Source organism: Salmo salar, chromosome 20 (genome assembly GCF_965601325.2).
Source record: "Salmo salar chromosome 20, fSalSal1, whole genome shotgun sequence".
Classification (NCBI taxonomy): domain Eukaryota; kingdom Metazoa; phylum Chordata; class Actinopteri; order Salmoniformes; family Salmonidae; genus Salmo; species Salmo salar.
The window spans coordinates 51,937,818-51,953,137 of NC_138310.1; the positions used below are offsets into that span (position 1 = coordinate 51,937,818).

The window sequence follows — 15,320 nt, forward strand, 5'->3', positions numbered from 1 at the left end:
GGGTGTGTGAATGTGTTATTACTGAATTCCAAATCAAACATTTTCAAGTGTCAACCACTATCCTTATCCTTAGCCATGTCATGTATAAACATGTCTGTGTGGTTATGTGTCCAGATGGATAGTAGAAAAGCTTTGTTGTGACATAACAGGCACTCATGACACAACACTGCCCTCTTCTGGATTGTCGTTTTTTTAAACTTGATTATTTCCCCCCCGGCCGTGTGTGGTCATGGCCACAAACAGCAGAAAAAAGGAAAGGCAAGCGACGGGAGTCAGAGTCTAGAACTCAACGGGACGCAAGGGGGAGTTGTGATACATCTAAAATGATTTGCAAGCAGTTGCGTGAGCAATGTCAGATCATATGTGAGTGTGTGGACCTGAATCAGTGTGGTGATCTGCTTGCTGTTGACGTCCGTCACTAAGGTGATCGGTGTGGGAGGCGGTCCTCTGGTTTTCCGTTCGTGGACCAGAATAAACCAATCCACGACAGCTATTTGCTGAACCAACGTCACAGTTAAAGAGAAACGTCCGTTACTTGGGTCAGCTAAAAACAATTGAAACGCAAAAGGAGAGATAGCGAAAAGTATCTAGCTCTTTTTATCTGTCAAATGTTATCGGTTCAGCATACCGATATTCAGAATTGTGGTCTAACGACGCGGATAGACTAGCTAGAAGCCACTTTGGGGACGCTCTGCCAGCCGGACTGACAATAGACGGGATGATCTCGGACTGGGGTGAGTGAAAAATGCAGTGGTCAGTAGCTGCAGGCAAACCTTGATCAGTTGCTCTGTTGCCACTCGGATAGTTTATCTCAAATGTGTATGCTTCATATGTGTATGCTTCATCTCTTAATATGAATGCATCTAAGCTAAAAACCGGTGGTCTTGAGTCACATTCTGCCCCTTCTAAAATAAAACACACGCCCGCGCTCTGACTAGTTCGCGTGCACGCTCTGCTAACACGTTAGCCTAGCTAGCCAACTTGCCTGCCCTGGGAGTGGTACGAGGTTCCAACCTACCGCTACAGTATATCATTTTGGGGAGCTGCTAAGCTCCTAGTGTGTTAACCGTTAGTCTTTCATCCACTGCAAATGCATAACCGTTGATCGAGATAATTCATGAATTGCTATAGAAGCTTAAAACAACTTCTGGCTGACTTTTTAGGTCGGTGTCATAGAGGCTTGCTATCATTGAATTTGGCGCTGATAGTAGCTAGCTGTAATGTTATTGCTTCCGCGCCCCCGTACACCTACGCTCATCCCTGCACTCATCCCTGCACTCAAAGTAGCTATCAGCCCAGGGTTTCAGTTTTCACCACTTTCAACTATCCATTATGTGATATGCATTTCAAGCCAGACTATGTAATATTGCAGGTGAACTACCCCCGTTTTTAAAATAGGCCTAACACAAATTATGACAATAGCTGCCTGTTTGTATCCAAATGGTGTCATACACCCATTATAATAGAAGTATAATGTATATATTTAATATAAAACTAGCCATGGTTAGTAGATATAAACGATATTTCAATTAGTCTTTTTCCACTTTTGGATTAAATGTATGGGGACATTTCACTGACTACCATTCCTTGTAGGTTTACAATGAAAACACCTTTAGATAACAGAGGGCACATCCCAGTGGTTGCTGCTGGCCTACGCAGCGTTGCCTATTCGTGGCCTATAAAAAAAACTTAATGCTAGTCCTTTAAGAGCAAATTGGAATGTCAGTGAGTGTTGAGTGACCTGTGGAGGTCATAGGCAACTGCTATATTTACCATCTCTGTAACTTGATCTCTGGCATTCTGGATCGCTGTGCTCATACAATCCCTCCCTGGCTCCTCTCACTCTGGTGCCACAGCCTCCTATACAGCACCCTACTCTGTCTGCTCGCTTGATACGCCACTGGTGAGCCTCTCCACCAATTTACACTTTGTTTCCCTTTTACAAGGGTACCTTTCTGTTATTTTACCTGACAATCATTGTGTGTGGTATTGGCTGTTTGAAGCCTAGGCCTACTGTTATTTCATTTTGCTTATCCATATTTTGTTTTGTTAAAGAGACAAGGGATAACATTACTCAGAAAATCATCTTGAGACCTATTTATTAATTGTCTGTTGGCTGTGCTAGGCCTATTCATTGAACTTCATTGGCTGTTCCAGGGTTGTGGGGGCGCAGGTCTGTTGGTATGGTGTGTTTGGACCATATTGGGACGCAAGTGCTGGATTATTAAGATACTCAACAAGTACAGTATTTCTGAAACAGGACTTTAAATAGGCAGGCAAAATCTTTTTTTTCCTGAAACCATATTTTCAAGGAAGATAATTTTTGTGGATTTGACAACAAACAGTCATTATGCTTTTTAAAAATATTTTATATAGATATCTAAAATACTGACAACTTGTTGACTGGAGACCTGTGGTGAATGATGACTTGGACCTATTTCTATGCCTGTCAAGTGATGCAGTTGATGAGGAGGCATGAGGTGTAGCCTAGGCTACTTTAGGCTTCCGGTAGATTGTTTTGTTATGGGATGTTTTGCTCCTCCCATTAAGCAGTCATAGAGCAGTGTTGTTTTAGTGCAGTTCATTGAATTCTGTGTAAATTGAAGAGGATAATTGGAGATGATCGAATCAGTAATGTTAGAAAATGTATGTTCTGATGGCTCAACATCGATCTGCTAGCCTCATGGCAGTGGTATCCAACAAAGTCCACATTAGCGAGACTGCAAATCCATTACCTTAGTCATTTCCGCCCAGGTAACGTCCGCATGGCTGTGTGATGTGTGTCTCTCATTTGATGTGTCTGTCTCCCCACAGGTCTGATCAGTGAGAGGTCCCTGTGACTGTGAATGGGTCTGTGAGATACATTAGGATGAGCGGGCCCCACTCTATCGCTGCCTGTGGGGACTGAGAGACGCCGCTCTATACAAAGCAGGTGATCATAACTGTATAAACACACACGCACATGCCCACATACACACTGTCAGCAATCAGCATGCATCTCACAAACACGATGAGCGGCAATACTTTCTCAAGGACTGATGGTACTTTGGTAGTGAAAACATGTTCAAAGAATGCAGTCGCTCCGACGCTCACACAGACACGAGGCTTAAACGGGCAACCAGCAGTTGCAACATCCATTTGTGGACATCTAAATTAATGATATGTACCCATTGATTCTTGAAGAATATAACTTATAAATTCCTCATGAGCTTAGTTCAACTGTCTTACCCCAATCAGGACCCAAAATATTAGCTTGTTTGTAAACAAAATAAATGTAAACAAACAGTGTATACTGTAGCCTCAAAACACGGTTAAAATTATATTTGAGAGTGTTTTTTGAGAGTGGTTACATTTCTCCAACCCCATTTCTCAGCTTCCATCTCATTTCTACCAGCGTTGTAAACATTGAAATTAGGGTCAAACTTAAATGTAAATATATTGACTTAACCTGACTAACAGGTTGTTGCATCAATCTAATTTCAACATAATTATCAGAACTATGTATACGTTGAAATTGTGTTGAACATTTCACATAGAAACGTAAAATATATTTTTCATCCTATGTTCAATATACAGTACACCGAGTGTACAAAACATTAAGAACACCTTCCTAATATTGAGTTGCAATGGACTCTAAAAGGTGTCAAAAGTGTTCCACAGGGATGCTCGCCCATGTTGACTCCAATGCTTCCCACAGTTGTGTCAAGTTGGTTGGATGTCCCTTGGGTAGTGGACCATTCTTGATACACACTGGAAACTGTTGAGTGTGAAACACCCAGCAGCGTTGCAGTTCTTGACACAAACCGGTGTGTCTGGTACCTACTACCGTACCCCGTTCAAAGGCACTTACATTTTTTGTCTTGCCCATTCACCCCCGGAATGGCACAGATACACAATCCATGTCTCAATTGTCTCAAGGCTTAAAAATTCTTCTTTAACCTTTCTCCTCCCCTTCATCTACACTAACTGAAGTGGATTTAACAAGTGACATCAATAAAGGATCATAGCTTTCACCTGGTCAGTCTATATCATGGAAAGAGCAGGTGTTCATAATGTTTTGTACGCTCAGTCTATATTGGGTGGTTGAAATTATGTTGAATTTTAGATTAGATTAGACATATTTTACTTGACCTTGTTTCAATGTTGATAGTAAAATGCTATGTTCGAATCAACTCAATTGTTTCAACGTCATGCTATCAACATAAATAAAGACTTAGATTGAAATAAAATGTGAAGCCACAGTCCAACGATTTCTTCCTGAACAGGGACTCCTACTGGTATATGAGGGTTATTGCACTTCAGTGTGAATTCGTCCACCATCCAGATGCCATCCTCTATGTATCCCACTTGGCTTTTGGAAAAAGCGGCGTTATTGTCAGCTGAGCTATGACATCAACACATTTATACACTGATCAGCTTCCATACTCATTTGCATTCACTACCTAAATAACATTGAAAGTACATTTACATTTTAGTCATTTAGCAGACGCTCTTATCCAGAGCAACTTACAGTAGTGAATGCATACATTTCACTTCAAGCATTGTTTTGTACTGGCCCCCGTGGGAATTGAACCTACAACCCTGGTGTTGCAAACACCATGCTCTACCAACTGAGCCACAGGGAAGGCCAGTAACTAACTTTTCTTACATGTAACCTTTACTTAACTGGGCAAGTCAGTTAAGAACTCATTCTTACACAAGCTGTATGTGAAAGTACATTTGGAGTGAGGTTGGGTTGATGTAGGATTCATTAACATCTGATCTGCCCAACAAAGGACACTATGATTTCAACATGTGGCTAGGTACTTTCATTCATCCATGGCTGATTTAGATCTTTGGAAGTTTAGAAGTAGTTACCATTAGCCCTATAAATAGGATACCAAATGTATGATATTGATAATACACTTTTACAGTGTCACATTATTTTTTTTGGGGGGGGTGATACCTATTTTTGTGATTATTTTTTATCTGCTGAAAGTTGCTTCATGGTTATCGAGTCTAAGAAGGCTGTAGGATCAGTTCAACTGTTATTTCATTCTGATTGATATAGATTTTCAAAGTTATTAATAGTGTTGTTTTTTCTAATTAAATCATTTGTATCCTTATCTTTCAAAATGATAACTGGTTTGCCGTGTATTCGTTTTGTGAGGGCTGCGAGGTGTTTACCAGGTTTGTTTGCCATTAAATGGTGTGCTTTATTTGAGTTTAACTTGTAGTTGTTGGCTCTCTTCAAAAGTAAAAGATCAAAATCCTGCTTAAGTTCAGAAATTGTATTTTCTTTACCTTGTAAAGATTTTTTTTATGGTCCTTTTTTAAGATAGTGGTTTCTAACACAGATTTATCTTTTGCCGAGTAAGAGATTATCATTCCCCTAATGCACGCCTTAAAAGTCTCCCAAATCATGTCGCGGGTCGGCTATTCTGTGTCCTCTATGTCTACATTTGTAATGATAAAGGTCTTTATTTTTTTGTTTATGTATTTAATACATTTCGGGTCTTGAAGATGCGCTCTGTTCATTCCTCATATTCTGTCACTAAGTGTATTTTCTGTTGGTGTAATTAAGCATGAATGATCTGGCATCACTATATCATGGATTTTAGATCCCAATGTGTTGTGGAGTGCATTTTGTTTTTACATGTAGTCAATTCTTGAATAGCTTTTCTTACTTTGAGAAAAAAAAGGACTAGTCTTTTGTAGTTGGGAGTTATGATAATCTCTGGGTGTCCTGTAGGAGTAACCTTCAACTTTTCAATGTTATTTAGGTAGTCTATGTAAATGAGTATGGAAGCGGATCAATGTCTAAATGTGTTGACATGATAGTTCAGCTGAGCATCTGGATGGTGGACTAGTTCTCACTGAAATGCCTTACCCCTCATATATACCAGTAGATGTTGGACTGCGGCGTCACATTTTAATTCAGTCTTTATTTAGGTTGCTATAGCGTGACACTGAAACAATGATGTGGATTCAAACAAACCATTTTACTATCAACGTTGATAAAAAGATCACATGAAATATGTCTAATCAAATATGAAATTCAACATAATTTCAACCAACCAATTGAATATAGGATGAAAAAGATTTGTCAAAATACATAGTTCTGATGATTATGTTGATATTATATTGATGTAGCAACCTGTTAAGTTAATGTATTTAAGTTGAAGTTTTACCCTAATTTCAACGTTTACAACGCTGGTTGAAATGAGATAAACAGCACTGGTTGACTTTTCTCAAATTTGATATTTGTATTGTATTGTCATAAAGAATTTAATTTTACACTGGGAAATATGCAAATATGATAGAATAAATTCTCAAGTTCAATTGTATGTTTGCTCAACCGAAAATAAAAAATTGAGTGAACATACAATTGAGAATGTATGTTGGGTCAGCTATATGCCGAAATGTTGAGCAAACTCACAATCCTATTGCAGCTGGTTGCCTTACAATTGTACGTTGAATCAATGTAGTTTTTTTTGTGCATAGCGTTGTGATGTAGACTAAGCTGGCATGGACAGTTTGGTGCGATTGCCGGTGGGCCGAGTTAGGGCTTTGGCATCAGTGTGGCACCTCACAGACACGTCTCTTATCTGCTCACATTTCAGGGTAAATATAGCTCCCCCCTAGATCCAGCCAACAAGGTACATTACGTGCTCTGATTTCTAACAGTATTCCTAATAGCGTTTGGTTTTGTAAGATGACTAATATATATATATATATATATATATATATATATATATATATATATATATATATATATATATATATATATATATATACATACATACATACATACATACATACAGTACCGGTCAAAAGTCTGGACACACCTACTCATTCAAGGGATTTTCTTTATTTTGACTATTTTCTACATTGTAGAATAATAGTGAAGACATCAAAACTATGAAATAACACATATGGAATCAAGTAGTAAACAAAAAAGATTATTGAATAGCCACCCTTTGCCTTGATGACAGCTTTGTACACGCTTGGCATTCTCTCTGAGAGATCAGAAGAGCACTGTTACACTGTGGTAAGTGGGAGAAGTAGGAATGGACAGACTGTGGGAAAGAGTGGCTCAGTGTGAGGTTTCAGAGTTTAGGCCCTATTCAATTATATAGCCTACACCTGCTTGGGAATCACTGGATTTTACAGGTAAAGATGATAATAGGAATATATCCTCTTCGGCAATAAACTTGGATTAGGCCTATAGATTGAAAAGACTATCTGCCCTTTCTGTATTCTCAAGTAGAGTCCCATATACTGGCCCCTAGGCCTTAGCTAGATAGACCTTGTGTTTCTGCAGTGCAAGGGAATCAGGAAGTCAATGGGATCAGTGCAACACCTGCTTTCCTGTTTTGACAGTGAGATTGTGTGGCAGTCAAATGGCGCTTGCTGCCATGTAGTCATGGAAAGCACCGTTTAACAGCGCCTTTGGGTAAGCTGAAACGCAGGGCAACTAGCATATTTGTGTGTTTTGTTTTGAGAAGTGAATGACATTATAGTGCTGTGATAGCGCCATCTTATAAATCCCATGTCCATTTAGGCTGTATTCCCCACGGATGTTGTTTGCGTTTTCTTTTTTGAAGTGACGCCGCCAAGCTAGCCTGAACTTGTCTCAGTCAAGGCCCTCATTTTTTGGACGAGACGCCTGCAGCAGCCTAAATGATGTGTATGTTTATAGTGAGGGCAATTAGGAAAGGGTGGAAGTAGGAGTCAGGGATTACAAGTACAAGCACTCTCTCTGTTTGTACATTTAGATAGACATGGCCAGGTTTGCCTTGTGGTGCAAATTGGCACTGTCACTGTTGTTTGGTAGTGTGGTGGCGGTAGTGCTCTATGTTTGTTATCACCTGTTCTCTGCCTGTTTAAACAACACACTAAGAGAGGTTGACTTGAAAACATTCATCCCAGGGAAAACAGGGAATCACAAACAAGCTACATTATGTCTGCGCACTCTAGGACCTAGGGGTGTTATAGTACTGCTGTTTTATTTGGGGGGGGGGGGGGTTAACAAAACAATAGTGATGCAGACTACAGTATATTGACTTGAGATACTGGCCCATGTTTATCAGATGTGTACCTTTACAGTCCAGCCATCTTTGCGCAGGATATAGACGAAATGGTAGGGTGCAGAGGCCTCTTATACCCACGGTGGAGTTTTGGTAAGAGCCTAAGCAAGGCTAGGTTGGGCATGGCCCAGCTAATCTAACCTAGCAGTACTGCTCCGCCTGGCCCCAGTGCTCTACCTATTCCAGATCCACGATCCATATGCTGAATTATTGATGCCCCTGAGAGAGAGAGAGAGAGAGAGAGAGAGAGAGAGAGAGAGAGAGAGAGAGAGAGACCTCCCCCCACTGAACCCAACACGGATCGACAACACCAGATACTTTTATTTATTCAGACGCTGCACTGCCTGTCTCTCCTCAGGAACAGACTGTGCCACCAGAAACATTCAGTGCTTCGCTGAGGTGCTTCTCCCATTACAGGATTCCCAGGGGTGCGTTCAGCCGGCAACAACGTTGTGCAACCCATCGATACGACAGTACATCACATTATCAAGCATGACTTTCCAGTTGGTTGCGTAAACAGTGTTTCAGCGTTCTACTACAGGGTGAATACTGATGACACAGCTGATATTGTGTAATGTGTTCCAAGGAGGGTCACATAACGTTGTTTGTCAAATATCTGTATCCTGTACACGAGTAAAACCTCAGGCTCGAGCAATGAGCCATGGTACAGTATATTCAGCCTGTTGATAAATAGTGCACCCATATGTTAAGAGTTGGATGATGCCCTAGTGACCTTTGGCATCCTACCTCTCTCGTAATCAGATGGCATCCTACCTCTCTCGTAATCAGATGGCATCCTACCTCTCTCGTAATCACATGGCATCCTACCTCTCTCGTAATCAGATGGCATCCTACCTCTCTCGTAATCAGATGGCATCCTACCTCTCTCGTAATCAGATGGCATCCTACCTCTCTCGTAATCAGATGGCATCCTACCTCTCTCGTGATCAGACAAGACTAACCCATAAAAACTAAGATGGAACCGATATGATATAAAATATACAATTGAATTTGGTGGTTATAAAGATTCAAATGTTGCTAAGTAAGTTTTCATTTTTGGAAATGAAGTTTTTCCCGCTCACAGTCTGAAAATAGAAACGCACTGATTTCTGTTCTTTCTCTTGTCTTGCAGTCGATGCGGTCTTCCACCGCATCACACGTGGCTGAGAATACAGCATGTCTCGCGTCTCCACCACCGCCAAGCGTTACACCGGCTCCTCCTATACCAGTGCCTATAGCTCCTATGGCTCCTCCCTGACGCCCTCCTCCCTCAGCTCCTACACCTCCGACCGGGACAGGCTGCCCTCCTACAGGAGCAACGCTGCCTCCTCCTCGGGCTACTCCTCCTCCAGCTACCTGAGCAGCGCCGCCAGCCGCGCCCGCAACTACAGCACCTCCTCAGAGCTCGACCGGGGCCGGCTCATCCCCCGCACTGACCTCCTGAGCAGCAGCAGCCGGCGCAGCGAGAGCCTGAGCCGCACCCCGGTGAAGACCTATGGCTCGTCGGGCCTGAGCGGCGGCTCCGGTTACACTGGCTACAGCAGCTACTCCTCGTCCACCACGCCCAGCCGCTCCAGCTACCTCTCCTCGTCGCCCGGGGCCTCCAGCATCTCCCTCAGCCGCCGCAGGTCGTCGAGCCAGAGTGACCTGACGCGGGACCTGTCGTCCCTGGGCCTCAACGAGCCCACGTCCCCCTCCTCCTCCTCCAGCGCCCTGAGGGGTTACCGGAGCAGGGCCAGCGATGTGGCCGACTCCTACAACAGCAGCCTGCAGAGCTCCAGCTATGGCCTGTCCCACAGCGCCACACAGGAGGCCTTGAGCAGCAGCAGCCTGAAGAGCGGTGGTGGTAGCCGCTTCACCTCCTCCTATGAGAGGAGCGACAGCAGCAGCAATGGACGATCCAGCTCCCCCACCAGGGACTCCCTGGTAAGACCAGTGTTCTTCTGTTTGCTCAAATGTTTTGCTGTGATCTTAGATTTAGTCTCTCAGGCCACTGACATGGCAGACTGACACCATGTGGGGGCACTCATGGTCAGTACAGATGCTCTGCACTGTTACTGTACAGTACTAAGATCCTGTGTTGGGGAACACTGTCACTCACTACACAGTATAAAATAGGCCTTACACAATTGTCACAGTATTCATTCATTCGTACAGTATTGAATTAGAAAATGCATCTATGTCAGCTAGCTATATTAGGTCCATTTCCTATAAGAAAGGAAATGAATCTCACAGAGACAAGAACATGCTTAACAAAATCTCTATGCCCCTGTATGTAAGATTGTAAACATTCCTGTTGCCATAGCTCCCATAAGGTCCTCAGAAATTCAATTTCTCTCTATGATGATGAATCAGGAAGTTCCTCAGTGAGTCCGTAGCTATAGCCTGGTCCCAGATCTGTTTTTGCTGTATTGCCAACTCCTATGGGTCCTGCATGTTTGATGTGACAATGACCATAGGGGTTGGCAAGGCAGTGGGACCAGGCTAGCCAAACAGGCTATGTGTCTGTCTGTGTGTCTCTAGCTATGTTTCCATGAACTTGTCCAGTGTTTAAAAAAAAAGTCAACATTTAGAAAGTTTGCATAGAAAATAGTTAAATAAATCTATCGTGTGTCGTTAAAAACAGCTGGATGTAATGATGTCATACCAACAACAAAAAATGACCCGTTTAGGCAAATTGTGCATTTTATAAATCGTCGACAGCCTGTATGACATCCCCCCCTATCATGTCTCATGTAGACCGCAAAAGCCAGCATGGATAGAATGCAATAATTTACTAATATTTGCCATATTCTAATAATTCTTATGTGCCAACGTATCGCCACGGTTCGTGCCATGGTGAGACTTGCACTCCCGTAGATCTGTAATAATTGGATGGTGAAACTTGCCAGCCAACCAGAAAAGAAAGGCGAAGCAATTCAGGCCTTTAAAGTCAGGATAATCCTTGTCCTGCAAAGAAACTTTGTTGTTGAAAGAATCGATTTTGCAAGTAGTAGCCATGTAGAATTAAATCAGGACTGGAGCTTATAGTTACGCGATTACATCACGTGCCTCGCATACCTTCAAAAGTATTCAGGAATCATAATTTATTAGAAAAACACTTTTTCCATCATCATTGGTCGCAATAAAGAAAGTTAGAAGAAAAATCCACCCCTGTGGAACGGATAAAAATGTTGTCAATCTTTAGAAAATGTCTCCTATATCTGCTGTTTCCATTACAAATGTCGCAAAGATTTTGTTTGCGACATTGCTTATGTCGAATAAATCTGGGTCGATGGAAACCTGCTTACTGACTGTCAGAGAGGTAGGTGTCCCATTGACTAGACTCCTTGTGTTCCCTCTGTGACGCATGGAGAGTAAATAAAATAAAATACTAAATATTGGTACTTTTTACCCCTTTTTCGTGATATCCAATTGGTAGTTACAGTCTTGTCCCATTGCTGCAACTCCAGTATGGACTCGGGAGAGGTGAAGGTCGAGTGCCATGCGTCCTCCGAAACACGACCCTGCCAAGCCGCACTGCTTCTTGACACACTGCTCGCTTAACCCGGAAGCCAGCTGCATCAATGTGTCAGAGGAAACACTGTATAGCTGGCGATTGAATTCAGTGTGCATGCGCCCGGCCCGCCACAAGGAGTAGCTAGAGCGCAATGGGACAAGGACATCCCGGCCTGCCAAACCCTCCCCTAACCCGGACGACGCTGGGCTAATTGTGCGCCGTCTCATGGGTCTCCCGGTCGCGGCCTTCTGCGACACAGCCCGGGATCAAACCCGGGTCTGTAGTGACGCCTCAAGCACTGCGATGCAGTGCCTTAGACCGCTGCTCCACTCAGGAGACCTTGCATGGAGAGTAATGACATCTGTGGGAGTGGCTGGCCTGGCTATCCTCCTCTCCCTCTCCTTAGAGAGCGGAGTGTGAATTAACCCACTTACGGGATTAGCCCTGATTGCTGACCACTGTGGGAAGGAGAAGGAGGAGGACATTTGTTTCACAACCAGCCAAGCCAATCTCTTTGACAAGACTGTTTTGTTGTTGTTACGGGGCTGCTTTCGCAAACATCTATCACAATTAGCGTCAGGCTCAGGCAGGCAAAGAGGCTGTTGATGTGCTGTAATGAAACTCTTCTGTGAAGGATGCATCGAGGCTAACAGTTGTTTGCCACCAGATCTGCATTACTGAAGCCACTCAAAGGTGGTATGGAATCTTCTCGGTAATTAACAGTTATCAATCAATGAGGGAATGAATCTCCTGTACGTGGAACAGTGGAACTGGGTTGCCTATTGGACCAAGAGGTTCACATGTTGTAATTAATGCCACGAGAGGATTTCGTGAGCCCTGTGCTCAAATGTTCTCATCAAGTCATTTTAATTATCCTTCCTAATTCTCATAATGTTCCACCCGGACCGGGTTTAGAGCAGGGAGTTTAGACAATAAATCCCCTTACTATGACAGGAGAGTAGGCAGGTGCCCAGAGCAGGTGAAGTAAGGGCTACGGGGGCATGTATGCAAACTTTGTGTGATAACTGTGATTGCGCTGTATGTGGGTTTGATTTAGGAGATATGGGCTGATAGTTCACCCCACTCTAGAAGATCAACTTGCCTAAGGGGTTTGCCAAACTTGCCAAACCGCAAGGGTCTTTCCTGGTTATATAAAGGTCAGCATAAATAAATATCTGCCCTGAATCTTCGTCCTGACTGTCAGGCATCCCGGTTGGCTGAGTCACAATGTTCTGTCAGCTCATCCAGTCCAATGGATGAAAAGAAAGCCTTTATTCTCGTTATGGATTAGGAGGAGTTTTTATGGAGTCATGTTTTCAGGAATGTGTTGGATTATGACTCAGAGAGACCAGTCGGACCAGCAGCTCCTCATCAGAGCAGCTCTCTCCCAGGCTGAGTGCTGGGAGATCAGGATGGAAGAAGAGAGGTTGTGTCGGTCAAGTACACTGCTGTATTGATCATTCTAGGAAAACTGATTTTCGGCCCTTCCCTGCCCGCTCTCAAACACATCTAATTATTCACCTCTCTCTCATTGATAAACAAGATGTTGTGTTTTACACAGGCACCAAAAGACAACTGGCCTAGCTGCTTACTTTAACCAGGTTTCCATCCATGAATTACCTGATGCATGAAAAAAGTCACGACAGGGCTGATGGAAACAGGACATTCCTGTACAATTCAATAATTGTTGATAAACAATTTGTTCGCCCGGCGTGGTGGGATCTTTTTGTCTGTAAAATTAATGATGCGAGAAATGAATGTGGAGACATCTTTATGTGCAAATATTGATATAATAAGCACCATATCGAAGTAAACTTGAGCTGTGTTCGAATACTCAGAATAACCACAATAACCGTACTATTTGTGACGTGAATTGAGTATATTGTATGCTTATTGGTCATAGTAGGGATATAGTTAATATGCCAAAAGTTCCCGGATGTTGTACTAAATTCACCAAAATATGAAGTATACATGGAGAGGACAATATTTCCGTACTTTAAGGCCCATAATGCAATTCTTCAGGAAATGGGCGTGGCTTCACATCGTTTCCAGATTTGAAGAAAATGGTGGAAAATATGCAGTCGAAGTTGAGCAATGTAATTAAGTAATGACTTTTCAAATAAGTTACCTTACACGTTATATTGGCTGACAATTTGTAAGCTATAGTTTTGAAGTCGGAAGTTTACATACACCTTAGCCAAATACATTTCAACTCAGTTTCACAATTCCTGACATTTAATCCTAGTAAAAAATTCCCTGTCTTAGGTCAGTTAGGATCACCACTTTATTTTAAGAATGTGAAATGTCAGAATAATAGTAGAGAGGATGATTTATTTCAGCTTTTATTTCTTCCCTCACATTCCCAGTGGGTTAGAAGTTTACATACACTCAATTAGTATTTGGTAGCATTGCCTTTAAATTGTTTAACTTGGGTCAAACATTTAGGTAGCCTTCCACAAGCTTCCCACAATAAGTTGGGTGAATTTTGGCCCATTCCTCCTGACAGAGCTGGTGTAACTGAGTCAGGTTTGTAGGCCTCCTTGCTCGCACACGCTTTTTCAGTTCTGCCCACACATTTTATATAGAATTGAGGTCAGGGCTTTGTGTTGTCCACTCCAATACCTTGACTTTGTTGTCCTTAAGCCATTTTGCCACAACTTTGGAAGTATGCTTGGGGTCATTGTCCATTTACATTTACATTTAAGACATTTAGCAGACGCTCTTATCCAGAGCGACTTACAAATTGGTGCATTCACCTTATAATATCTAGTGGAACAACCACTTTACAATAGTGCATCTAAATATTTTAAGGGGGGGGGGGGGTTAGAAGGATTACTTTATCCTATCCCAGGTATTCCTTAAAGAGGTGGGGTTTCAGGTGTCTCCGGAAGGTGGTGATTGACTCCGCTGTCCTGGCGTCGTGAGGGAGCTTGTTCCACCATTGGGGTGCCAGAGCAGCGAACAGTTTTGACTGGGCTGAGCGGGAACTGTACTTCCTCAGAGGTAGGGAGGCGAGCAGGCCAGAGGTGGATGAACGCAGTGCCCTTGTTTGGGTGTAGGGCCTGATCAGAGCCTGAAGGTACGGAGGTGCCGTTCCCCTCACAGCTCCGTAGGCAAGCACCATGGTCTTGTAGCGGATGCGAGCTTCAACTGGAAGCCAGTGGAGAGAGCGGAGGAGCGGGGTGACGTGAGAGAACTTGGGAAGGTTGAACACCAGACGGGCTGCGGCGTTCTGGATGAGTTGTAGGGGTTTAGTGGCACAGGCAGGGAGCCCAGCCAACAGCGAGTTGCAGTAATCCAGGCGGGAGATGACAAGTGCCTGGATTAGGACCTGCGCCGCTTCCTGTGTGAGGCAGGGTCGTACTCTGCGAATGTTGTAGAGCATGAACCTACAGGATCGGGTCACCGCCTTGATGTTAGTGGAGAACGACAGGGTGTTGTCCAGGGTCACGCCGAGGCTCTTAGCACTCTGGGAGGAGGACACAAGGGAGTTGTCAACCGTGATGGCGAGATCATGGAACGGGCAGTCCTTCCCCGGGAGGAAGAGCAGCTCCGTCTTGCCGAGGTTCAGCTTGAGGTGGTGATCCGTCATCCACACTGATATGTCTGCCAGACATGCAGAGATGCGATTCGCCACCTGGTTGTCAGAAGGGGGAAAGGAGAAGATGAATTGTGTGTCGTCTGCATAGCAATGATAGGAGAGACCATGTGAGGATATGACAGAGCCAAGAGACTTGGTGTATAGCGAGAAT

At 43.4% G+C, this 15,320-nt stretch overlaps 1 protein-coding gene across 3 annotated transcripts in view; it reads left to right on the forward strand.

Moving 5' to 3' along the window:
* Nucleotides 1–471: 471 nt before the first annotated feature.
* The window catches only part of LOC106580775 (ubiquitin carboxyl-terminal hydrolase 2), a 46,507-nt gene continuing 31,658 nt past the window's right edge, over nucleotides 472–15,320 (forward strand). Inside the window, exons 1-3 of one of the 3 annotated variants that reach the window (XM_014162177.3) lie at nucleotides 472–734; nucleotides 2,815–2,932; nucleotides 9,202–9,995. In XM_014162177.3, the coding sequence (XP_014017652.1) occupies nucleotides 9,246–9,995 (750 nt within the window). In that variant the 5' untranslated portion in view covers nucleotides 472–734; nucleotides 2,815–2,932; nucleotides 9,202–9,245. Of the gene's footprint in view, nucleotides 735–1,755; nucleotides 1,904–2,814; nucleotides 2,933–9,201; nucleotides 9,996–15,320 lie in introns of those variants that run through there. The other 2 variants (XM_014162175.3, XM_014162176.3) reach the window with 2 other exon arrangements.